This window comes from Protopterus annectens, chromosome 1.part1 (assembly GCF_019279795.1).
Source record: "Protopterus annectens isolate FY-2018-M chromosome 1.part1, PAN1.0, whole genome shotgun sequence".
NCBI lineage: Eukaryota > Metazoa > Chordata > Ceratodontiformes > Protopteridae > Protopterus > Protopterus annectens.
The window spans coordinates 170,776,603-170,801,084 of NC_056726.1; the positions used below are offsets into that span (position 1 = coordinate 170,776,603).

Sequence of the window (24,482 nt, forward strand, 5' to 3'; positions counted from 1 at the left end):
ATAATTTATCAAAGTTTATCAAAATTAGGGATTATAGTAATGCTTGGGTAAGAAAAGTGAATACACACACAGTTTTCATAGACCAATTTGATGTGTGGAAGGCTTTTTCTTATGGCTTTAAGCAGTTATAAAAGAAGGAAAAGCAGTATATGTGTAAATCACTGCTGAATTAATTATAATTGTAGTACATGACCATTGAAGAGATGTGCTTCTGTTGAAATTGCATGGATTCTTTCTCACATCGTTACCTGCTTGTACAGAGGTAAACCTATGCATCTTTTAGGGCATGCAGGTTTAAGGCTGTACTGAGGCCTATTTCCAAAGACGTTTCCACTTAAAAATGACTTTCAAGCCAACTGCTATTCTTTGTATTTAAAGTGTAAAGTTCTTGCACACTGTTGATATAAAAGGCTGATGCATCTTTTGCAATTCCTATAAAAAATACAGTTGATTGATTACCTGATTCATTGTTGTTTTTTTTTTTTGTTTTTTTTGCTAGCAGTGGCAGTACAGTAAGACAGATGTTAGAAACAAAACGAAATGCTGGAGACACCTCTGCTGCATTCCCGACAGCAACTAGCACAGGTATTTTGAATTAACTTATTTTCTTACGTTTGTCTGAATTTAAGTGTAGAAACTGACAACAGTAATTTATAAGTTGTTTGTGCTGTGTACAAGTCCTTGATGAGGTCTCTACTTGGATTATAGTTTCCATTTCTGTTAGCCCTAGCTTCATAAGGGCACAAGTCAGATGGAGACCATTCAAATAGTTGCAAGAATATGCATTGCCTGAGAACACTGTGTGTTTAAAGATAACAGGTGGCCTTCATAAAAAAGGTACATGTTTGTTGTATTAGATATATAGATATGGGACATGTCACTTGCCTTGATAGCTAGGCTCCAGGTCCCCCGCAGCAGCCTTCAGTAGGATAAATAGATGTTGGAGATTGAATAAATGAAAATATGTGCAAAGTGCCTGAAGGGAGAAGGTAAGTACAGGATGAAGTTTTCTTTTATCCTTCTGCTGTTTTTTTTCCCCCAGCCTTCATTTACTGCAGACCATGTGTTGTACCTCAGTGTTCCCTGTCAGTCTTAGATGGGGGGTGTGATGTGTTGTGCTGCTTTTTTGATAGAGGAAAGGATTTTTGACGATGGCCTATTCCTTGTATCCCTGTCCATTGTGCAGTGATATTTGTTTAGCATGCAGGCACATATGTCCATGCTTGTGCTGCTTCTGCAAATATAAATCTGTGCACTAATTTCCTTTGATTGGCTCTTTGACTCAGGCCCCTCCCTCACCTTCCACCAGGAGACCATTAACCAAGCAGGAAAAAGGCAGCCTGTCCCCTACTCTTGGCCATGTGCAACTTATTAAAAAAAAATTGGCTGACCTACACTGCAGACAAGATTTGTGTCTCTGCAAGAAATGCACATCATTTGTTGTACAAGAAGGAAAAAATTGGGGATTATTTGCACCAATGGTTTTAAGTAGTTGCCAGGAAAGAAGCTCCAAAATAGGTAGAGTACGCTGGTAGCTGTAGCACAAATGATGAGAAGGTAAAGTTGTAGGTAGAAAACATACTCTGTCTTTTTATAGTTTGCTTAGTTGGCTTAGTCATACCGTGTTACATTAGTTTAGATATTATAATAGTGTGTAGTATTCCAGCAACAGTAGTTGTGTAGTATTTTTAAACAGAGGCAAAGCAGTCCTAGAATGAGCATGTTACTGGGTTGTGGTTTTGTATAGTAATCACTTCCACCACTGACCCATCAGTCTCTTTTTCATTTAGCTCATTCTCATAATCAGAGAAGGAGGCACCATGATTGCACCCATGAAGATGACTTTTCCTTATTGCTTGAGGAATCAAAACTTGGAAGGGAGGAATAAGTTGTTTCTAACTAGATGTTGGAAGTTGCAGTGACACTTCATGAGCATCACACCATGCTTTCATGAGTTTGACAGTAAGTCGTCAGCTCAACCATATCTACTGACTGTACTGCTAAAGCTAAGCAGTATGTGCACAGCAACAACATCACCTTGCAGACTTTACTAGAGGGAAGCTTGGTTGTGGCAAAATCCTGAGGAAGGATAGCTGGTATCATTAGTCTCATCCCCCCTTCAGGCCTGTAGCCCTAGTTGATCTCTGGTCTTTTGTAGAACAGATGCCCTGCTGCTAAGTTAGTGGACTACTTGTAGTTGGTGTTTTTGTTGTGCCTTTTAAAAATCAGACTAGAAATAAAGAAAGATAATTTATATAATTTGAGTGTATATTGCTTTATGGTTTAGTGTAGTTACAGCCAGTTTTGTTGCCCTGTTTTGTTTTGAATTTGCAGGTGACAATGTATGCTTAGCAAGTTAAAGTATATCCTTTGTTTGGGATACATGATGGAGATAAAGCATACATGTGTATTTTGATCATTACTTAGGTTCATAGGTTCATACTAGGCTATCTGCCCGAGGGCATTTACAAGCCTAGCCCATAGTTTTGTGGCTTACGCCACCCCTTTAGTATGGGGAACTATACCCATTATTTTGCTGTGCCTCTGTCGAGCAGTGACACTGAGGTAATCCCTGGGGTTATATCTGCGATCTCCCATCCATTGGTCAAGATTTCTCTTGAACAAGGCCAGCGAGGTGCTCTGCCTCACATATACCGGGATTTTATTCCACAGCATAGGGAGTCTTTGGGTGATGAATCTATCCCTCCAGCACGTCCTATTAATAGCCGTGTCGAGGTTTAAGTCTCCCGCCCTTGTGGCTCTGACGGATCTAGATTTTTTGAGGTGAAGCATATTCATCAAATCTGGGTTTGACATGGCCTTGTATGTTAGGCAAAGGTCACCTCTGAGCAAGCGGTGCGACTGCATAGAGCTGGAGTTCTTTCAGTCGGGCAGCATAGGACAGATGTTTGAGACCCTTTATCCTTTTGGTGAGGAACTTTTGTGGCCTCTCCAGCTGCTGCAAGTGTCGGGTCAGATACATTCCGAATGGGGCATTGTACTCAATCATTGGTCTGATGAGTGATGAGTATAGGGAGACTATGACCTCCCTTGATCTAGATGAGAATCCCTTCATGATAAGGTGGGCAATGTAGAAGGTCTTCCTAACTACTTTAGCTACATGGGTGTCGAATGACAGACTACTATCAACCTGGGTCCCCAGGTCCCTGATAAATTCTTCTGTGCTCAGTGGATTGCCACCTATTTGGTAGCTAGGGGTAACCTTGTTTTTCCCGAAGGGTATGACTATACATTTTTTGGCATTTAACTTTAGGCCATGGCTCTGGCACCAGTTATCCGTTTTTGTGAGACCCTTCTGAAGGATATCTGTGTCAGATGTGTTTTCTACTATGCGGCCCAGTTTGCACACATCTGCAAACTTTGTCAGCCATAACCCTCCTGTGTTTGCTTGTACTTGGAAAAGTAGATGCCAAACAAGAGTGGGCCCAGGACTGAGCCCTGTGGTACACCACTTGTGACAGGCTTTGAGTCTGACATGGCGCCAGCAACTCTGACCCTGTGGGTTCTGTCACTCAGCCAGTTTGCAACCCATCTTGTGATGTATGGGTTAACATTTAAGCTGATGAGTTTTTCAATGATACCCGAGTGGGGTATTGTATCGAAGGCCTTCGCCAGATCGAGGTAGGCTGTATGGACTGCCTTTCCCTCATCAATGGCTTTGGTGACTGTTTCAAAAGTCAACCAAGTTTAGAAGGCATGATCTGCCTTTGACAAAGCCAAACTGGGATGGATCCAAAGTCTGCAAATTCCCTATGTCTTTATTTATGAGGTCCATTATGATCCTCTCCATGGCTTTGCAGATAAGGCTTGTCAAGCTAATGGGCCGGTAATTTCCAGGGTCGGTGGAGGCACGGCCTTTGTGAAGTGGGGCCACAGTTGCAGTGCGCCACTCCTGGGTACGTATCCAGAGGTAAGACTATGATTAAACAGCTGTCCTAGCTGTGGGTTTAATTCCTCGTGGAGTTCGTGGAGCACACAGCCGGGGACACCATCAGGTCCCATGGATGCTGTGTTTTTTGCTTTGGAGAGAGCAGTTCTCACTTGGGCGTTGGAGATGTTTGGGGGCTGCAATCGCTTGGTATAGATATCTCTCCTTTTGGGGAGAAGTTTGCACTGAACCTGTCAGCCAGTATGTTGGCAATGTCTGTAGGATCAGTAATCTTCACATCATTTTGAACTAGTTCTGAGCATATCTGGGAGTTTCCTCCCAGGTTTCTAACATAGCTAAAGAAGACCTTATGATTGTCTTTTGAGTCTTTAGCTATTTTTCTCTCAAAATTTGCTTTGGATGATTTTATGAGAGCTCTTAGTTTTTACTTATAGTGATCAAGGGTGTCTTACCTTTTAAGGATTTTGCTCTATCTTGTAGTAGCTTCCTCCTTTTGTTGTAGAGTTTGTTTATGGTTGGGGTCCACCAGACTGGACGCTTGCCTTTGGTACAAAGAGTCTTTGTTTTGCTTGGGATTGCCTTATCCATGCAGTCCTGCAGGTGCTGGTAGAAGGCATTTGTAAGTGATTCAGCGGCTTGAGTACTGTTTTCCCGGCTCGGGGCCTTAAAGGAGACCACACTAGTCTTTAGAAGTGTGAAGTCGGCTTTCGAGAAGTTCTTTACTGTGGTCTTTTTATTTCAGGTGGGGTGGGATGAGGACCTCCAGCGAGATTAGTTTGTGATCTGATCTCACCAGTGAGGGGTATACGTCCGGTGTTGAACATTGTGCTCCCATGTTCGTGATGATGAGATCAAGTATGTTTTCTCCTCTTGTGGGATGGTGACTAGTTGTTCCATGGCATTTGAGTTTATGAATTCCAGGAACTTTTGGGCTAGGGTGTTTGGGCTTGAGTAGTGTTCCCAGTCTATATTAGGGTAATTGAAGTCACCTAGTATGATGGTGTTTGGTGATACATTTATCCCCTCTAGTGTTTTCAGGAAGGCCATGTGAGGTTCCTGAGTTTGTGAGGGTGGCTTGTAACATGCTACAATTTGCAGAGCAGTCTTGCCTATGGTTAATTGCACCTGGATGGTCTCCGATGCATCGTGCGTTGCCACCAGTCTTGAGGTGTGGGTGTCCTTGATGAATATGGATACCCCCCCTCCTTTCTTGGTATTGTCCGGATTTTGGGGCCGGAACGCATGATAAGAGGTAAAACCTGATAGTGCTGGGGTGCTCTCAGGAGCCTTGAACCAGGTTTCTGTCACTGCACAGACATCGATGTTCTCCATACTGAGAAGGGCCTCGAGTCGTGCATTTTGAGATTTAGACTTCTGGCATTGAGCAGCATTACCCTTAGTTTTTTCCTTTTTGTGTTCTAGGGTGGTAGGTTTAGAATTTGAGCCTTGCCTAAAAAGGCACTATGGGGGTGGCAAGAGCCTTTGCCAATATCCGGAATCCCAGGGGTGACAGGTGCAAGCCGTCCCTTGCGAAGCAGCGTGGCTTGTCTAGCATGTCATCCCAGGCAGACAGACATTGGATCCCCTTTGAATGACACCAGAGTTTAAGCCAATTGTTAAAGCTGATCATCTTATCTCTGTATTGTGGCATCATTCTTGGTGAAGGTAGGATACTGCTCAAGGTCAGGGTCATACCTGCCTGGGCTACATAATCAGAGAGCTCCTCAATGTCTCTTTTCATGTAGTCCAAGGAGGTACGTCTCAGGTCGTTTACACCAGCGTGGACAATGACTGAGTCGTATTTGTACCTGCTGTTGAGAGACCTGAGTGCTTGCGTTATGTGGCGGATTCTAGCGCCCGACAGGCAGCTTACTGTGACCTTCTCCTTACTCAGTCTGGTGAGCGGGACGTCAGTGTGTCTGACTATGGAGTCACCAATGACTAGTGTGTCTGGCATTGTGTTTGGCCTTAAGGGCTGTGACTGTTTGACACTCTGACTGTGAGGTCTATGTGTTGCAGGTGTTGTGTTCTGAGGTGGTGGTTGTTTGGGTGTCTGCTTTGGTGGCCTCTGCTGTTTTGGTAGATTTTTGATCAGAGCCGAGTATGTCTTTGTGTGTTTATGTGTATGATTTGTGGTTGTGATGGTACTATGTGAGACTGGGTCTATAGTGTGTGTGGTAACCTTCTCCTCCTGACTGGTCTTGCCAGTCCTATGTTGAGAGAGCTCAGCCTCCAGTTTGGCCGTATAGTTGCATCTCTCGCATGTATTTGTGTTTTGTGGGAGGAGGAGAGGGTTGTCTGTGTACATGAGGCAATTGTAACATTGCCTCAATATTCCCAGGTTCACCAGCTGAGCAGGAGAGGACACTAGCAACTGATCCCTCGACATGCTAGAAGGACTAGACAAAAAACTTTAGAAGAGATTCCGGGGACGTGGGTGACCGAGAAATGGGGTTTGCCTTTTGGGGTGCTATCTATAAGAGTGCCGTATCAAGGTAATAAGTACTGTAGGAGCAAGTGCTAGGTTTAACAGATAGAGAAAAGTCTACTTGGAGTCAAGTAGAGATGATCTTTTAGGTATTAGAGAAAGTGCTAGTAACAGGGATGCTTAAAGGTAAGATTGAAAAGAATGCACTCTGCAGTGTGCACTAGAGAAGTTAGATATGAAAGTAGGTAACTTGAGTTTTACCTGTTTAAAAGTTAAGGTTTAGTGGAGAGTTACTATTTTTAAAACAGCAAGATGGACTGAAAGGGGTGGTTACTTTTGTATTTTGGTACTATGAAATACTGTAGGATGGCCAATAAATTTAAATAATTGAAGGGGTGGGATTTCAAAAGTGATGGTTTTGTGATTACTCACATAAGCCAGTGAAAGTAGAGAGAAATGAGATATATGGTCAGATTAACATAAGAGGCGGGCAACTAGAAAGACAGTGGTATTTAACAAGACAACTTAAATGGGTGGGAGGGAGGGAAAACCTGACTCAGAACAGAGAGAGCTGTGGTCTCTTTTGAAGTTTTAATATGCTGTTAAAACAGAATGCAAGCAAAACACAAGGTAAAGAAAACAAACTACAGTATTCAAAATATAGAAAGGCAATACAGAAATACAAAAAATAACAGCAAACTAACCTTTCCTTCACAGCAAAGTGTAGCAGAGTCTGGATGAGCCTAGTCCTGGTGTAAAGGGGGGGGGGTGCATGTTGTATGAGGATAAATTTATGAAGTTCCTATTTTTTGGTGAGGGTCACTTTAACAGCAAATTATTATGTCTGGGTTTACCTACTTTTTTTCCTGTATGTGTGATTTTTTTTCAGGCTTTTCATGTTTCCCTGTGTGGATCGATATTGATGTCACATTTGCAAAAACACTGCCAGAAGTTGCACAAAACTCCATTGCATACCCAGTGTTTGTTATCTTCAGTTCTTGCTGTCTCTTGAGTACTACAGGTCCTTTAACTTTCATATGGGTGAAAAAAAATTGCTGAATAGGTGGTTGTGAGCTCCTGCATTTGCATTTTTTTGACAAAAATACTTCAGAAAGTGCGAGACTAGTCTCATGATATCAGAATATGTAAACTTGTTTTCCCCTCCTAAGTTGATCAATTACTGAGCTTGTGCCAGACAGTCAGTACCCATACTTGTTTTGTTCAGGGCCTTAGTAGAAGTTGGAGTATCGAGAGTTATATACATTTAATAAATGAAAAGTGGTAGCAGGCAGAGTATCACAGGCACAAATCACTCTGGTGATGATGAAACCACAAATATTTTAATGGTAAAATCCACAAATGAACAAGTATAAAAGCGAGCGCTTTTGTTAAACAAGTGTTAACTTCATCAGACACCATTAAAATGCAAGACAGCCATTATATACATATAAAAACACTCTTAATTGTGTAAATAAAGGGAGGTGAGCTAGCTGACCAACACTGAGAAAGTACATTAATTAACCTCTTAGTGACTGAATCATAGTTAAAACTAATACAACTTAAATACAACTGAGACTTTGTGATTAAAAGTTACTAGTCACATACTTATAAGAAATTGTAAATAGAAAAAAGTTAAAACCAAGTCATTTTAAATTTGCATATTAAATAGTCACATGATATAAAAATATTTCCGAAAGGTTAATGCATACAAAAGTGGTTGTACTTAAATTGTTTTAGGATAATTTATTCCTTTCTAGGGCTTTTAATTTCAATAATTTATTCTGGGCCATCTGTCAGCCTGTAATAAAATTTGCCACCTTAACTCCTTTATATCTAACTGGAGTCCCCAGGGCTTTTTTTTCACTTATGTCTACGTGGTCAATTGCCATAAATGTGAAATTGTGGCCAGTATTTTCTTGGGTATGCCTCGCTAACGCATTATTATTCTTCTTTCTTATGGCATAGTTATGTTCATAGATTTTGGCATTAAATTTCCTTTCTGTTTTGCCTACATAAAATGCTAGGCATTGGTCACTTGTGGCCATGTAGACCACAACCTTGGAGTGGCAGTTGTATTTACCTTTTACATAGTGGTCTATACCATTCAATGTAAATTTGCTACCCAATTTCACCTTGTGGCACCAGTTACAAGACTCATGTTTGTACATCCCTACACGTCCTGTTATAGTGTTGTTAAAACCTTTCCTCAAAAGGTCTTTCAAGTTTGCGTCCCTTCTGTATGTCACTATAGGTCTCTCCTATTTGTGCCCTGATGTCCAGGTCATACATTAAAATGTCCCAGTTCTTATGTAAAATAGACATCAAGTAATACGAGTCGGAGTTGAATGTGAGCACCATAGATCTACAAAAGGAACTCTTTTTCCGACATAGGTCTCCCCTTCTCAACTTCAGAGGGACTCCAGTCTAACATATTTTCTCCAACTATAGGCTTAAAGGTACCCTACTCTTCTTTTGCCCATCACTTGCTGCATAAGCTCATATAGCAAATCTGCTGGATACTCCCTCCTCAAAAACATAGTTTTTAAATTGTCACATTCTGAAAGAACGTCTTCTTCTCTTGAGATCATGTGGGCTGCTCGAACTAGCTGCCCTTTAACTACTGACCTCTTTTGGTGCTTGGGGTGGGAGCTAGTGTAATGCAGGAATGAGTTTGAGTAGGTTTCTTTCCTATGAATTCTAGTTGCGTATTTTTCATTGTGTGTGTCTTTGTATGGGTGGACATCAAGATAATTCATGTAGTCCTGAAATAGCTGGTGAAAAAGGAGTTTATCCCCAGTGGATCCATCGACAATTGCTCTTGCATTGTCATCCTCCTGTTTTTAATTTGCCCATGAATATTTCAGCATTGTCCAAAAAACCACCACAGCCATCTCCTTACTAGACCAGTGTTACGGCTACACTGTATTTCACATTGAGAGTTATATTCTTGAAGGCAGAAGAACATGTAAAACAAGCTCCTCTACTTTTTCTCTTGAAGAGGATTTTAACATGGAGAGAACTAAATCCCCATCGTACTCAGAATCTGAACATGAAGGTCAATCTTTGCAGTGTTTTTACTTTCCTCCAAAGAGAGAAGTTTTATTAAGGCCAGAAAATATATGTGAAAGTTCTTCAGCTGGCCATTAGTAGAGTCCTCTTCCCTTGAGAGGATACTTAAAAATGATGCAGCTCTGACAGTAAAAATGCATAATTTCCCTTCTGTGTTATAAACATTTCAGGGTGTCATGAAAGCCAGTAGTCAGCACCCAGCTGTTGATACCCAAAAAAGCTGATAGGCTCTACAGGATGCCTAGGGAAAGGTGGTATCTCCATAGCAATGAGGCAGAACTTTCTACCACTTCTCTTTGTCCGTCACAGTATAGTCTAGGAAGATAATGCCATGGCCACTTCACCCTTTAATAGACAATTGAGGTTGTTGGGCAGGTGTGCCCATAAAAGCACAATTATTTGGTCTACATGGTCACATATCAGAATCCATCTTGGGAATGCAGGAGTGTTAACAGAAATTTCCAAAATCAAATGACAAACTGGAGCAACTCACTGCCATGACTGCTGGAATGATTTTTTTTTTGCCTCACTATATGTGTGTATAACAGTGCATGCCTACTTTAGGCAGGCATGTTTGGCATAATCACGAGAAGACATGTTCGTGTGTGCCACAGATCTTCACCGTGAGAGATATGCAATCTCAGTTAGTTGGTGTTCATTACTGATAGACATAAAAGGGAAAGTGCCATTTTTTTTAAGGAAACCTACCATCCTCCCCTTATCAGTTTTAAATAAGTTACTCATCAAGTAAAAAAGCCATTTTATAGAAGGTATGTCTGTCCCAGCAACCTTATGGCAAGAAATATTGCAGAAGAAGACAGACTCCATCTGCCTTAGGCTCAAGAAGGAAAGGAAGATAGATCTCTAAAGTGACTGCATGCTGTACCTCTATCCAAATTACCCAGGAGGTAGTTTCTACTTGCACTACTTTTCTTGGTGAGTAGTAACTACAGAAGGATTAATCTTACAAACAGTAGCTCTGGATTATGTAGCTGAATTTCTACCAAAAAAAAAAGTCTTATTCTATTCCTGTCATTTCAGCACTTCAGATAGTATAGGCTGTACTGTTGCTGGATCAAATGCTGTTTAAAAGGGCAGTAAATGCATTGGGTGCCATCCCCTTATAGTGAGCAAGACTTATTTCAGTCCGTTTCTGGCACATAGAACGGTGGCACTCAAGGACTACTACATTTTTCAGAGCTGTACACTTTTCTAAATCAGATAAATTCAGTGTAGTAGCACAGAAAGTTCTTGCATCAATTTGAAGGATGTTTATTTACGTATCCCATCAAGGTAAGGCATTTGAAACAGAACCATCTTTCCATAAAATTCTAGTGATGGTGCAGTAGAGAGAAGATGTATTTCAAAATTTCTCTGCCAAGTTCTAGATTTGTCTAAGCTAATTAAGTAATTTAAAAGTCGCCTACAGTTTGCCAGTATGAAAAGGAGAACCTGACTGCTAAACAACCTCAGTTTAATCCAGTCTTTGTGCAGTGAGACCATTCTGATGAAAGTCACTTTCATTCAACATGACCTTGCCCTTCCCCCTTTGCTGTGTGTGTGTGTGTGTGTGTGTGTGTGTGTGTGTGTGTGTGTGTGTGTGTGTGTGTGTGTGTGTGTGTGTGTGTGTGTGTGTGTATGTGTATGGAGGGGGGTTTCTTCGTGTAGGGGGCTGTTGCTCTCCTGCAAAAAAACACACACACACACACATGTATATACTTTCACAGAAAGTAGTTTTCAGCAGAATGGTTTCTGATGTGTCAGGACTTGATTAAATTGCTTTTGGCAGTTTGATTATTTGTTTGTGTCTTTCGGCTTTTCCCGGATAGGGGTTGCCACAGCGGAACTCCGGTCCGCTAATGATTGTCAGTTGATTTTTACGTACCGGCTTGCCAGGTCTGACGCACAACCTTCAACGAAGGTACACCCATTCACGCATGTCTCCACGCAGAAGACGCTCTAGCTGAGAATCGAACCGGACAGTGTCTTACTGTGAGCCGACAAGCTTCCGCAGCACCATTTGGCAGTTTGATAGGATTCCATATTTGAAGAAGAAATTTATTTAATGACCCTAGCTGAAAAAGTTAAGAAGCTTGGAAGCAAACTCAGTTTCACCAAACTCACTGACCTTGAGGGCAGACAAGATAGCAAGTGACAAGCAGACCTAAATGTCGATGGATGAACAGCAGGAAAAGTCACAGCAGAAGGTAGCTGATGTTGTGCCATGGATTACGTTGATGGAAACTTTTTAAAAAGTGAAAATATGAAGGTGGGTACTCTGCTCTATAGTTGTATAGCTGAAACAAGGAAGAAAAAAAAAAAAGAAATGGCAAAAAAAACTAAGCGTGTGTCTCCTCCTCCCCCTCCTTCCTCTGGGGAGAAGAAATTGATAGCCTTTTCTTAGGGTCTGCTCAAGACCATTTTACCCACAAAAGACTGTTGTGGTTTTATTTTTTTCTGAAGATGAGGATGCTTCTGATTCTGACCAGTTATTGGCCTACGCCTTTCTAATCAGGTCTCTGGTCCAAGTCTCTTCTGATGAGGAGGACTCCATCTCACCTGACAGTCCTGTGGAAGAACCTTCTTTTGGGGAGACCATTATAAACATGTTAATCATTTTGATGAGTGGGAGTCTTTTGGACTTCTGTGACTGCCTAACCTCTTAGAAGTAGGCACCCCCCCCCCCAGTTCCTTCATTTCTTAAGGTTTTCTTAGACTCTTTTCAATCCACTTCATCCGCCCCAACTCACAGCCTCCTGCCCTTAAAAGGCCAGACAGTTTTTATAAGGTCCCTGATAAGCTTAAGATGTTCATCGTGTGACACTGATGCAGTCATTCAACTTGGGTTATCCTGCCGTCAGGCGGTTCCCCAGCCGGCCTAAGTTCCAAAATCTTGGTCCGGCATCGGTTGCTGTCACCTCCTCCCTGATATCAGTGCGACAGGGGTATATAAGATGCAGCTGACGCCATTTTCTTCAGTCTTTCTTGCTGCACGGTGCCCGAAGCAAAAGCAGTTCGCAAGTGCCGGTCGGCCTACTCCTGAGATTTTCATTCCGAATCCAGAACCGAAGTCTTCTACAAAGCTAAGTACCCCGTTGGGGAAACTTTTTCTTGCCACAGACCAATGTCAGTAAAAGTTAATAACTGTATTTCTTGTGGGAAGCAAATACCTCATAAGGATTTCCATTCTTACTGTATCCCATGCCTAGGCCCAGACCACGACGTTACTGGTTGTCGCTTTTGTGTTAGGTTTAATAAGCGCACTATTAAACATCTGTTTGATTTTGCCCGACATTACTTTGGCAGAAAATTTAATTATACCATGCCGTCGGAACTTCCGACGACTGGTATTCATAAAAAGCGCAAAGACAAGGACAGGCATCCGAGACCCAAAACTGATGACGAAGCCTCTTCTAGGCCAGTTACCGGTTCTGCGGTTTTCAGTGAGGTGCCTTCGCAGCCCCTGACGACTGCTTCGGCAGAACCACAGGCCGCCCCCAACCCCCACGTGCAGATGGCTGGGCCTTCAGATGCACCAGCTTTTCAACAGACCGAAACTGATCCTGAAGAGGAATCCGGAGTACCTGAGCTACCCGCAGCTTCAGAGGGTGTCTTCAGACCTAGTCAGCTAAGCATTAAACCCTCTTCTAAGTCAAAGCCCCCTTTAAAAACCAAGAAACAAGTACAGCATTCTCCAGGACAGGCCTCCATGCCTAAGAAACAAATGCTCGAAATGGCCGAAGACCTAATCACTCTGATCAGGGGTTCCCATCCCCCACCTGATAAAAGGCCTAGACAGGATGCAGATTATGATTCATCCGACCAGGGGTCCATTTCCTCAGATTCATCCTCAGACCTGGGGTACTCTTTACCCCTTTATGAGGATTCTGATGCTGAGGAATCTATTCCATCAGCCTCTCCGCCTGAGGGACTACTCCTTTGGGGAAACCTTACATACCATGAGGGAGCATTTCCATTGGGGAGGCCAGGATTATTCAGAATCCAAGAAAAGGCTCAGAGACGTCCTATTATTACCTCAACACAGACCCCTGGCTATTCCGCCAGTGCTAGATATTGTGGATGATGTGTACACTGAATCCAGCTTTAAATCCTGATTCCTTACCTCCAGCTCCACTTAAACTGGACAGATATTACAGAGTCCCTGACTCACACAAATTTCTGTATAAAAGCCCTGTTGCTGATCCCAAAACTATTTCTCAGGGACCCAAAGGGGTTAAGGCCTCATCAGCAAAGAACCCAGTTCCCTCTGACAGAAATTCCAGAGCACTAGACAGATGGGGAAAGAAAGTATATACGTCTGCAACGTTAGCAATGAGAGCCTTAAATTGCCAGTTTCACATGCTAAAATATCAGCATTTTTGATATCTCAGTTGAAACAAAAAATGCTTCCAGATACAGATCCTCCTAATTTTAAAGAAATGCAGGATTTATTGCATGCCGCTGAACAAGTGGGAAAGCATACTTTGCAATGTGGTTTTGATTCTTTAGAGGCCTCATGCAGAGCAGCAGTTACAGGCTCTGTCATTAGAAGACATGCATGGTTAAAAGAACATACGTTACCAGATCATTAAAGCTAAATTACTGGATGCACCTTTACAGCAGGATGTTTTATTTGGAGTTAAGGCAGAAGAGCTATTAAAGAAAATGGAGGATAAGGCAAAATCTATGCAAACAGTGAAGGATTTCTTACAGGTTCAACCTCCTCGATTTAGTAGAAACTGGCCAACAATGGTCCTTTCCAGTTAATGACAGACCTCAAAGGGGCAGATACAGACGGCCAAGAGGTAGAGGTCAACCACAAGGTCCTTACAGGCCTCGACAATGGGGTGCATCAGGCCAGAAAAAAGGGGAAGACAGGCAGCAACCATATAAAAAACTGCCCCAATGACTTCCCACTCCAGCTGCCAAACAACTCACTCTTGGCAGCCCCTTTGGGAGGAAAACTGGCACTTTTTTATCACAACTGGCATATGATCACCCAAGACAAATATTATTTCAAAAGGTTACAGGTTCCACTTTCACACTCTGCCAAGATTAAAAGGAATGCCAAATCTGCCACTAAATCAAAGGGCAGAGGCCCAAAAACAAATTATGGCACTCATGAACATGGGAGCTATTCAAAAGGTACCACCACAGGAACAAGGGCAAAGATTTTACTCAATACTCTTTCTGGTTCCCAGAAAAGACAAAGCCTGGAGGCCCATTCTGGATCTTTTTTCACTAAACACTTACCTGGATGTTCCAAAATTCAAAATGTTGACATTACAGCAGCTTCTTCCCATGCTGGGCAAGCAAGCTTGGCTCGTGACTTTGGACCTCAAGGAGGCATACCTGCATGTCCCTATCAGACAAAACTGCAGAAGATACCTCAGATTCTTAGCTGGTCCAATGCACTACCAATTCTCTGCACTGCCCTTTGGGTTATCTACTGTGCCCAGGGTCTTCACAAAGTGCCTGGCACCAGTAATTGCATTTTGCAGACAGAAAGGAATTCAAATTTACCCATACCTGGACGACTGCCTGATTCAAGCAGAGAGCAAGGACATTCTTCTACAGCATCTGGCGTTTGTAAAAAAGTTAAGTTGCCTGGGGTACACAGTAAACGAAAATAAATCAAAACTAGTGCCCTCACAAGAGATAATATTCATGGGTGCCAGCTTGAACACAATGGCCCAGATGGCTTTTCTCACGCCAGACAAGCAAGGACAACTGACACAATACTTTCAATTGATGACAACAAAGACCCAACTCCCTGCAAGAAAAATTCTGCAGGCCTTGGGCTTCATGGCATCTTACATACTACTAATTCCATATGCCAGACTGCATATGAGGAAACTACAGTGGTATCTAAAGAATGTATGGTCTCAACACTGTCAAAGTTTGGAAACGGTTATACCACTAATACCTTGCCTTCAGCAGGAGTTTCGATGGTGGGCTCAAGCTTGTCACCTCAACAAGGGACAGCCTTTCACTCAACCCACAGCCAGGCAAACACTGTCAACAGATTCATCGGATTACGCCTGGGGAGCACACATGGCAGGAAAATGTATTCAGGGCAAGTGGCCCGCAGAACAAAGGCATCTGCACATCAATCAAAAAGAGATGCTAGCTGTTAAAAAATGCCTTAATAGCTTTCAAGGACCTGTTGCATCCAGGACAACTACTACTAAAGACAGACAACACCACAGTTATGTAGTACATAAACGAGCAAGGGGGCACTCACTCCAACCCCCTCTGCAGACGAGCCATGACCTTGTGGAACACAGCTATAAACCATCAAGTTCACCTACAAGCACAATTCCTGCCAGGAGAGAAAAACACACTGGCAGACGACTTACGCAGAAATATCATGGATCCCCACAAATGGGAATTGAATCCTCAAATATTCAGAATGATAACAAAGAAATGGTGGAGCCCGGACATAGATCTGTTTGCCTCCCCAATGAATTGCCAGCTAAAGAAATTCTGCACAAGGAGTTACCATCCGCAAGCATGGAAAGTGGATGCCCTCTCATTCAGCTAGACAAACCTACAAGTATATGCTTTTCCACCACTGCCTCTTCTCCCAAAGGTACTCATAAAAGCCAGTCAAGAAGAGCCAAAAATGATCCTGATTGCACCAGACTGGCCACGCCAGCACTGGTACCCAATCTTAAAATACTTAGCACAAGGACCACCCTGGATTTTGCCTCAAATACTACATCTGCTGTCTCAGCACAACGGTCAGTTACTCCACAGCCAGCTAAAGACACTAAACCTAGCTGCATGGAAGATTCCCTAGTCACGCAAGCAGTGCCTCTCTCCAAAGCAGTTATGGATGTCATTGGAGGCCAGAAGGCCTAGTACCAAGAAAGCCTGCTCTGATAAATGGAAGAGATTCTGTGCCTACAAACAGGCTCACAGCCTTGATCCTCTTGTGCCAAACATTCCTCAGATACTACAATATTTGACTGAGATGTTGGACAAAGGCCTCTCCTTTTCATCCATCAAGATCCACACGTCTGCCATCTCTGCATATTACAACACGGATCCACCAATTTTCTCTAATCCTTTGCTAAAACAGTACCTCAGAAGTGCAGAAAACATAAGACCGCACTGTAGAGCACCTACTCCAACTTGGGACCTCAACTTTGTTTTGGAAAAATTAACTTTACCTCCTTTTGAACCAGCTAGCACGGCAGAATTAAAATACATTTCTGTAAGAAGAGTTTCAGAATTACAGGCACTAACGGCAGTGGAACCTTTCCTCATTTTCCACCAGGACAGGGTGTCCTTAAGAACTAACCCTACGTTTATGCCTAAGGTGGTTTGAAGTGTGTCTCTAAACCAAATCATTCACTTGCCTACTTTTTATCCAAATCCACAGAATAAAGGGGAAAGACTACTGCATTCATTGGACATTCACAGGCAGTTACGCTTCTACTTGGACAAAACCAAAGCTTTCAGAAAATCTGAGCAATTATTGGTAGCATATGCTGCAGCAGCACAGGGAAAAGCTATTTCAAAACAGACCATTTCCAAATGGATTGGACATTGCATACTTTTCTGCTATATGCACCATGGAAAACCTGTGCCTAACAGCATTAGATCTCACTCCATCAGGGCAACAGCCACTTCAACTGCCTACCTCAGAGGAGTACCTACCAAGGATATTTTGGAAGCAGCAACATGGAGTTCTGTGCATACCTTCACCAAGCATTACCATCTGCCTTAAAGCCACCCCTAATTCCTTATAGAACCAACCACCCTACCTCAGCTACCTCAGCTTTGGGATTCTTCCCAAGTATAATGACTGCAGCAGTGTCACACGATGAACATAGTACAGTTTTGTACCTACCATAAATGTAGATGTTCGAGTGTAGACACTGCTGCAGTCCAGGTTACCCTCCCTCCTTCCCCTCTTACTGGCTAGTATGTACCTAGTTCCTCTACCTTTTACTACATATGGGGAGTATTTGCTGGAAGCTGAAAGTATGTGGTTTGCATTTCTTATGTATGTTTTAATAGCAATTTGAATTGCCTACCTATCTGGGGGCACCTGACATCTGGGGCAAGAAAAACTGAAAAAAATGGCGTCGGCTGCATCTTATATACTCCTATCGCACTGATGTCAGGGAGGAGGTGACAGCAACCGACTCAGGACCAAGACTTTGGAACTCAGGCCGGCTGGGGAACCGCCTGACTGCGGGATAACCCAAGTGTAATGACTGCACCAGTGTCTACACTCGAACATCTACATTTATGGTAGGTACAAAACTGTACTTTCTTGTTTAAAATCCCTGTAATAAACTCCTTTGAAGTGCCTCTTTCTTCTGATAAACCTTCAAAACTCCTTCCTAATGCCAATGCCTTTCCCTTCTGACAAAGATAGCAGTGCTATGGATAGATGGGGGGGGGGGGTTTATACTTCCTACCTTGGCATTCAGGGCTAATTACCAAACCCAGATGATCAAGTATTTGATATCTGTCCTGAACTTCTTATACAAGGTAATGGTGGAGCCACGGGGAAACAACCCTAAATGCTGTCCTTACTTAGGCTACCCAGTTTGCCAGATACAGCATTAAGTGTAGATGCTCTTCGTGTTTCACTGTTGCAGTCATCACACTTGGGTTATCTGCCTGCAGGTAGCCCTCAATCGGCCCGAATAGCAGAGACTTAGTATTTCTGCATCGGTTGCTGTTGCTCCAGGTCTGACGTCAGGTCGTCAGGGGTATAAAAACAGGCAGCCGTAGCCATTACAGGCTCCTCGGCAAGAAAGAAGTTCGCATGAGTGCCGGTCGGTCGCTACCTGAGCTTTTTGTTCTGAATTGAGTTATCCTGAAGTCTTCTAAAGATAAGTATCCCGTTGCTGACCCTTTCTTCTTGCTCTAACCAATGTCAGAAAAAGTTAACAATTGTCTTGCCTGTGGAAAGCAAATACCACACCGAGATTTCCATTCTTACTGCTTCACAGGTATCAAAGCAACTACAGCTAAGAATCCCACCCCTTCAGACAGATATTCCAGAGCTTTGGACGAATTGGGTAGGAAAGTACATACTTCTGCAACACTCACCATTAGGGCTTTGAATTGCCAGTTTCACATGCTGAAGTACCAACCAACATATTATGGAACTTATTAAGCAAAACCTAGCTACCTTTACAGACTATGCAGAAAATAAAGAATTACAAGAGCTTATGCAGTCTGCAAGTCACGTCAGCAAGCATACATTGCAGTGTAGCTTTGATGCCCTAGAAGCATCTTGCAGGGCAGCAGTCACTGGTTCTGTACTGAGAAGGCATGCTTGGCTTAAGGAGCAGACCTTGCCAGGTCATGTCAAATCAAAATTGCTTGATGCTCCTTTGAACAAGGACAATCTGTTTGGCACCAAAGCAGAAGAATTTCTTAAAAAGATGGAAGAAAAAGCTAAATCTAAGCAGACAGTCAAATATTTCTTGCAAGTACAGCCTCCTAGATTCAGTAGGCATTGGTCCTTTCCAGCCCCCTCTAGGCCATCTCAAACTAGACCCAGGGGAAACAGACCCCCCAGACTACAGTTTCAGGGTATGCAGAGCTCTAAGCAATGGAGTGCCTCCACCTCAAAAATAGGGAGTGCTAAACCACCCCCTTACGGAAAGAATTCCCAATGACTTCTCAACTCCACTACCCACCTCTACCCAACTGCTTGTACTCCTAGGAGGAAAACTTGCCCATCATGCAAAAAACTGGACTTCCATCACCAAAGACCAATGGGTCCTTAACATTGTATCCCAGTGATACAAATTTTACTTCCACTCACTGCCATCCCCAAAAGGGTTCCCAGACCTTCCTCCAAACCAGTGGGCAGAGGCACAAAGCCAAGTTCAATCTCTGCTGTCTATAAGGGCAATTCAGCCTGTCCCTGCGGAACAGATAGGTCAAGAATTCTATTCCAGACTTTTCCTAGTACCCAGAAAAGATGGCACTTGGTGCCCAATCCTAGATCTTTCCATTCTAAACACCTTCCTGGTGGTACCAAAATTCAAAATGCTCACCCTGCAGCAGCTTCTTCCTATGCTGGCCAAATATGCCTAGTTAGCCACCCTAGACTTGAAAGAAGCCTCTCTGCACATCCCTATAAGGGACTCATACAGGAAATATCTACGCTTCAGGGCATGCATTATCAGTTCTCTGCACTTCCCTTTGGCTTATCCACTGCTCCCAGAGTATTTACAAAATGCCTGGCTCCAGCCATTGCCTACTGCAGAGAAAAATTAAAATTTACCCGTACTTGGATGACTGCCTGATTCAGGCAGTCAGTCAGGAAATGCTGTTGCAGCACCTGACATTTTTAAAAAAAAAAGTTTAACCTCCCTGGGGTACACCATCAACGAAAAGGAATCAAAACTAGTCCCCAGTCACAAGATTGTATTCCTGGGAGCAAGCTTGGGCACAGCATCCCGGATGGCATTCCTTACTCCAGAAAACAAGCCTATCTGACAGACTACTTCACTGAAATGGCCATCAGAACCCAGCTATCTGCAAGGAAAGTCCTGCAGGCCCTAGGGTTCATGGCCTCCTGCATCCTACTAATTCCATATGCCAGACTGCATATGAGGAAACTTCAGTGGTACTTAAAAAGTCTTTGGAGCCAACATTTTCAGGACCTGGAAACCATCATTTCTATCATACCTTGTCTAAGGACAGAGTTTCTTTGGTGGGCAGCAGCATGCAACCACAACAAAGGACTGCCCTTTGCTTAACCCCATGCCTCCCAGACTCTAACCACAGATGCGTCAGACTATGCCTGGGGGGCACATCTGGACGGCAAGTTCATTCATGGCCACTGGAGCCCAAGTCAAATTCATCTGCACATCAACCAAAAAGAGATGCTAGCTGTGCAGCACGCTCAAATAACTTTCAGATCCCTCCTCTCACCAGGACCCTTGCTAATAAAAATAGACACCACCACAGTTATGTGGAACATCAATAAGCAGGGGGGAACCCACCTCTTACCCACTCTGCAGGCTAGCCATGGCCCTGTGGAACACGGCCTTGGGCATGCAGGTCCATTTGCAAGATCAATTCCTGCCAGGCAAACAAAACTCGCTGGCAGACGACTTAAGCAGAAATCTCCTAGACCCACATGAGTGGCAATTAGAGCCCAGCACCTTCAGCCTTCTGATTCAGAAATGGGGGACCCCGGAGGTGGATCTCTTTGCCTCCCCCTGCAATCACCAGCTTAGCAAATTCTGCACCAAGACACCTCACAGCAGGGCCTGGAAAGTGGATGCCCTGTCCTTCCAGTGGGTAAACCTCTGTCTATGCATTTCCCCCTCTGCCCCTTCTCTCAAGAATATTGCTCAAGATAAGACAGGACAGACCAAGGACAATTCTGACTGCCCCTGACTGGCCACGCCAGCAGTGGTACCCACTCCTGCGCAGCCTGTCACTGGTGCCACCCTGGCACCTATCCCAGAACCCAACCCTGCTCATTCAGCAGGGGGGACATATCTTGCATCCACAACTGCAAACCCTAAGTCTTGCAGCGTGGCTCATTCCTTGAATTCTCCCCCAGTAACCAGCCTAAGCAAGCAGGTGCTGGACATCATTCTTGAAGCCAGAAGACCCAGTACAAGGAAATCCTATGCTGATAAGTGGAAAAGGTATTGCTCCTGGATTCAGTCTAAAGGAGAGGACACAAGCCTGCTTTACCTACCTCTAATCTTGGATTACTTAGCAGATCTACTCCACAGAGGCCTGTCCTTTTCCTCCATTAAGATTCATGCCTCTGCCATCTCGGCTCATTACAACTCTGAGCCACCCCTCTTCTCTCACCCTCTCTTCAAAACCGTTCCTGAGAGGGGCAAACAACTTAAGGCCACCTTAACTTTGTACTGGAAAAGGTCACAGTGCTCACTTTTGAGCCTGCAGCATCAGCAGACTTAAAATGTCTCTCTTGGAAAACAGCATTGCTCTTGGCCATCACTTCAGCAAGAAGAGTGTTTGAGCTACAAGCACTTATGGCCGTGGAACCCTTCATTATTTTTCATGCTGACAGGGTCTCCCTCAGGACTAATCCTTCCTTTATGCCCAAAGTGGTGTCCAGTGTAGCTCTCAACCAATCTATCCACTTGCCAACCTTCTTCCCTAATCCTCAAAATAAAGGGGAAAGGATCCTGCACTCCTTGGATGTGCACAGACAGCTCAGATTTTACCTTGATTGAACTAAGCCCTTCAGGAAGTCTGACCAGTTACTAGTCAGTTTTGTACCAGGGGCAGAGGGCAAGGCCATTTCAAAACAAACAATTTCCAAATGGATAGCACACTGTATCCATTTCTCCTACAAACACCATGGGAAACCAACCCCTCAGGGGGTCAGAACATATTCCACTAGGGCAGCTTTTATCTCTGCAGCATTCCTCAGGAGAGTCCCTACCAGGGGGCTGCTACCTGGAGTTCTGTACACACATTCACCAAGCATTAGCACCTGCCTATATTTTCCAAATCCAGGGCGGGTTTTGCAACTGCAGTCCTGCAGGGCATACTAGCCAACCCAAACACTTCTTGACTGCCTCCACCCTTCCTACAGCTTTGGGAATCAACCCAATTGTGATGACTGCAGCAGTGAAACACGAAGAACGTAGTACAGTTGTGCACACTTAACCATAAATGTAGATGTTCGAGTGTATTCACTGTTGCAGTCCTGGTTTCCCTCCCTCCAGCCCTTTTCTCTCTCTCTCTCTATACTACTCACCCCTTGCAGGGGTATTGGTATTTATGTTTTACTGTTGGAGATTTTTCCACCATAGCTTAGCCCCCTATTGGGGGGCTCCTGACATTTCGGGAAAGAAAAACTGATGCATTGGCATCGGCTGCCTGTTTTTATACCCCCTGACGTCAGACCTGGAACGACAGCAACCAACGCAGAAATACTAACTCTCTGGTATTCGGGCCGACTGAGGGCTACCTGCAGGCAGATAACCCAAGTGTGATGACTGCAACAGTAAATACACTCAAACATTTCCATTTATGGTAAGTGTACACAACTGTACTTTTTTAGTGATGTGAAGGCTTTGCCCAGGGCAGCTGCCAATGGCTCTGTCATCTACAGGTATTCATGGTTGCTCAGTTCACCCTTGCACTGGATGACTTTTAAAGCAAACATTGTGGATTCTGCTTTAGACAGGAGCCTCTTGCTTGGCCTACAAGCAGCTAACATTTTCAAAATCCTTCAGGAACAGGTGAAAACAACGAAGGACTGCAAACAGCTTCTGCTAACATCTGTACCTAGGTACTATAGAGGAATTGCCAAACTAAACCCACCTGTTTTGTCTGAAGGATTCTAGACCTAGTCAGAAACACAGGAAGCCCCCAGAAGAGATCTCTGGAAAAAAATCAGAGGGATCATGCTTCTGGAAGGCTTTCCTTTGGGGAAAATTGCTGTGACTACATGCAGTATCTTCCAACTCTCTTAGCCCTGGCTTGCCCCCCTCAGAAGGCTCACCCAGTCTTTCACCTCCCTGGAAAACATTACCACAGACTAATGTGCCCTTTCTGTCATAAAAACAGGCTATGCCGTGTCTTGGATGGAGATTACACCATCAAATAGCATACTTCTCCCTTCTCACAACCAGATTCATCTTCTTTCACCCATTCTACAAGAATTACAAGCACAAGGCATGATAGAACTGGTGCCCAAAGAATTTGCGAGGAAGGTGTTTTACTCCAGACTCTTCCTGTTGCCAAGAAGAGAAGGGCAGTAGAGACCCATACTGGATCTCTTATTAAACCCTTTCCTAAAAGCGCCAACCTTCAAGATGGTCTCACTACACACACTGCTGCCTTTCATACTGCCTCAGTGCTTTCTGGTATCTCTAGATCTGAAAGATGCCAGTGTCCACTCACCAATTTACACCCCTTGCATGAGATTCCGCAGGTTTTGTTATGGGTCATATCACTTTCAGCTTACTGCTTTGCCTTTTAGGTTCTCCACAGCACCAAGGATTTTCGCAAAGTGTCTGGCACTAATGATTGCCTTCTTTTGAACCCAGGAAACCTAAGTTTTTCCCTACTTGGACAATTTGTTGATCCAAGTTTCCTGTCCACAGATTCTTCTGCGGTACCTCCAGTTCACCTTCAACCTCCTCTCAAAGCTGGGGTTCACAGTCAACTGCAACTCAGGACTTAGTTTTTCTGGGCTGCAGACCGGATGCAAAAAAAGATGCAAGGTTACCTAACTCGGGCGAAAAAGTGTAGAGCCTGACAGACTACTTTCACAATCTTGCCTCCCTCAGCCAGTGCTGGATCTCATCACACAGCAAAAATGGTCTTTACTACACCCCAACCTGTCATTTCTAAACCTGACTGTGTGGATGATAGGGTTCTAATTCCTTACAGGAACTTTTTCTCTGAGGATGTTATTCAGGTTCTGTAAGAAGCCAGGAGTTCCACCACTTGAAAGTCCTACATAGCCAAAGGGGAGAAATTTTCAATTTGGTGCCATAGGAGTGGATAGGATCCCAACAGATCAGACAGATCAGAGGTATCTTCCATTTTGAAATATCTGTGTGAACTTATGCATACAGGTACGGCCTCTTCTTCCATCAAAGTCCACCTGTCAACTGTTTCTGCCTGTTTACCTCTCAATTCACCACTTATGTCTAGTTCTAATGTCAAGCTATTCTTTAAAGGGGTTCTGCATCTTAGACTACCAAGGCAGCCCATTACCCCTCCTTGGGACTTCAGTGTTGTGCTGGAAAAGCTTACCTTACCAGCCATTGAACCAACAGCATCAATAAATCTCAGTCTGCACCTGGAAAACTATTCTTCTTCTGGCTCTCACTTCAGAGTTTTAAGCTTCAGGCACTTGCAGCTGCCCCCCCCCCCCCATTTATTTTTCACAAGGACAGGGTGACCCTCAGGCCTGTCTCTTTATTCATGCCCAAAGCTGTCTCTAAATCCGACTGTAAACCTTTCAACTTTCTTTCCCAGTCCACAGAATCAAGGGGAAAGTCTGTTACACTCTGTAGACATTCACAGACTGCTAAGGTTATATTGGACAAAACCAAACTCATTTGAAAGTCTGAACAATTG

General features: G+C 43.7%; 1 protein-coding gene across 5 annotated transcripts in view; it reads left to right on the plus strand.

The window, feature by feature from the left end:
- Positions 1-24,482, plus strand: part of LOC122804204 (activating transcription factor 7 interacting protein) — a 758,747-nt gene that overhangs the window by 463,490 nt on the left and 270,775 nt on the right. For all 5 annotated transcript variants that reach the window (XM_044073945.1, XM_044073934.1, XM_044073906.1 and 2 more), the window contains one exon: positions 500-585. In XM_044073945.1, the coding sequence (XP_043929880.1) occupies positions 500-585 (86 nt within the window). The remainder of the gene's footprint in view (positions 1-499; positions 586-24,482) is intronic.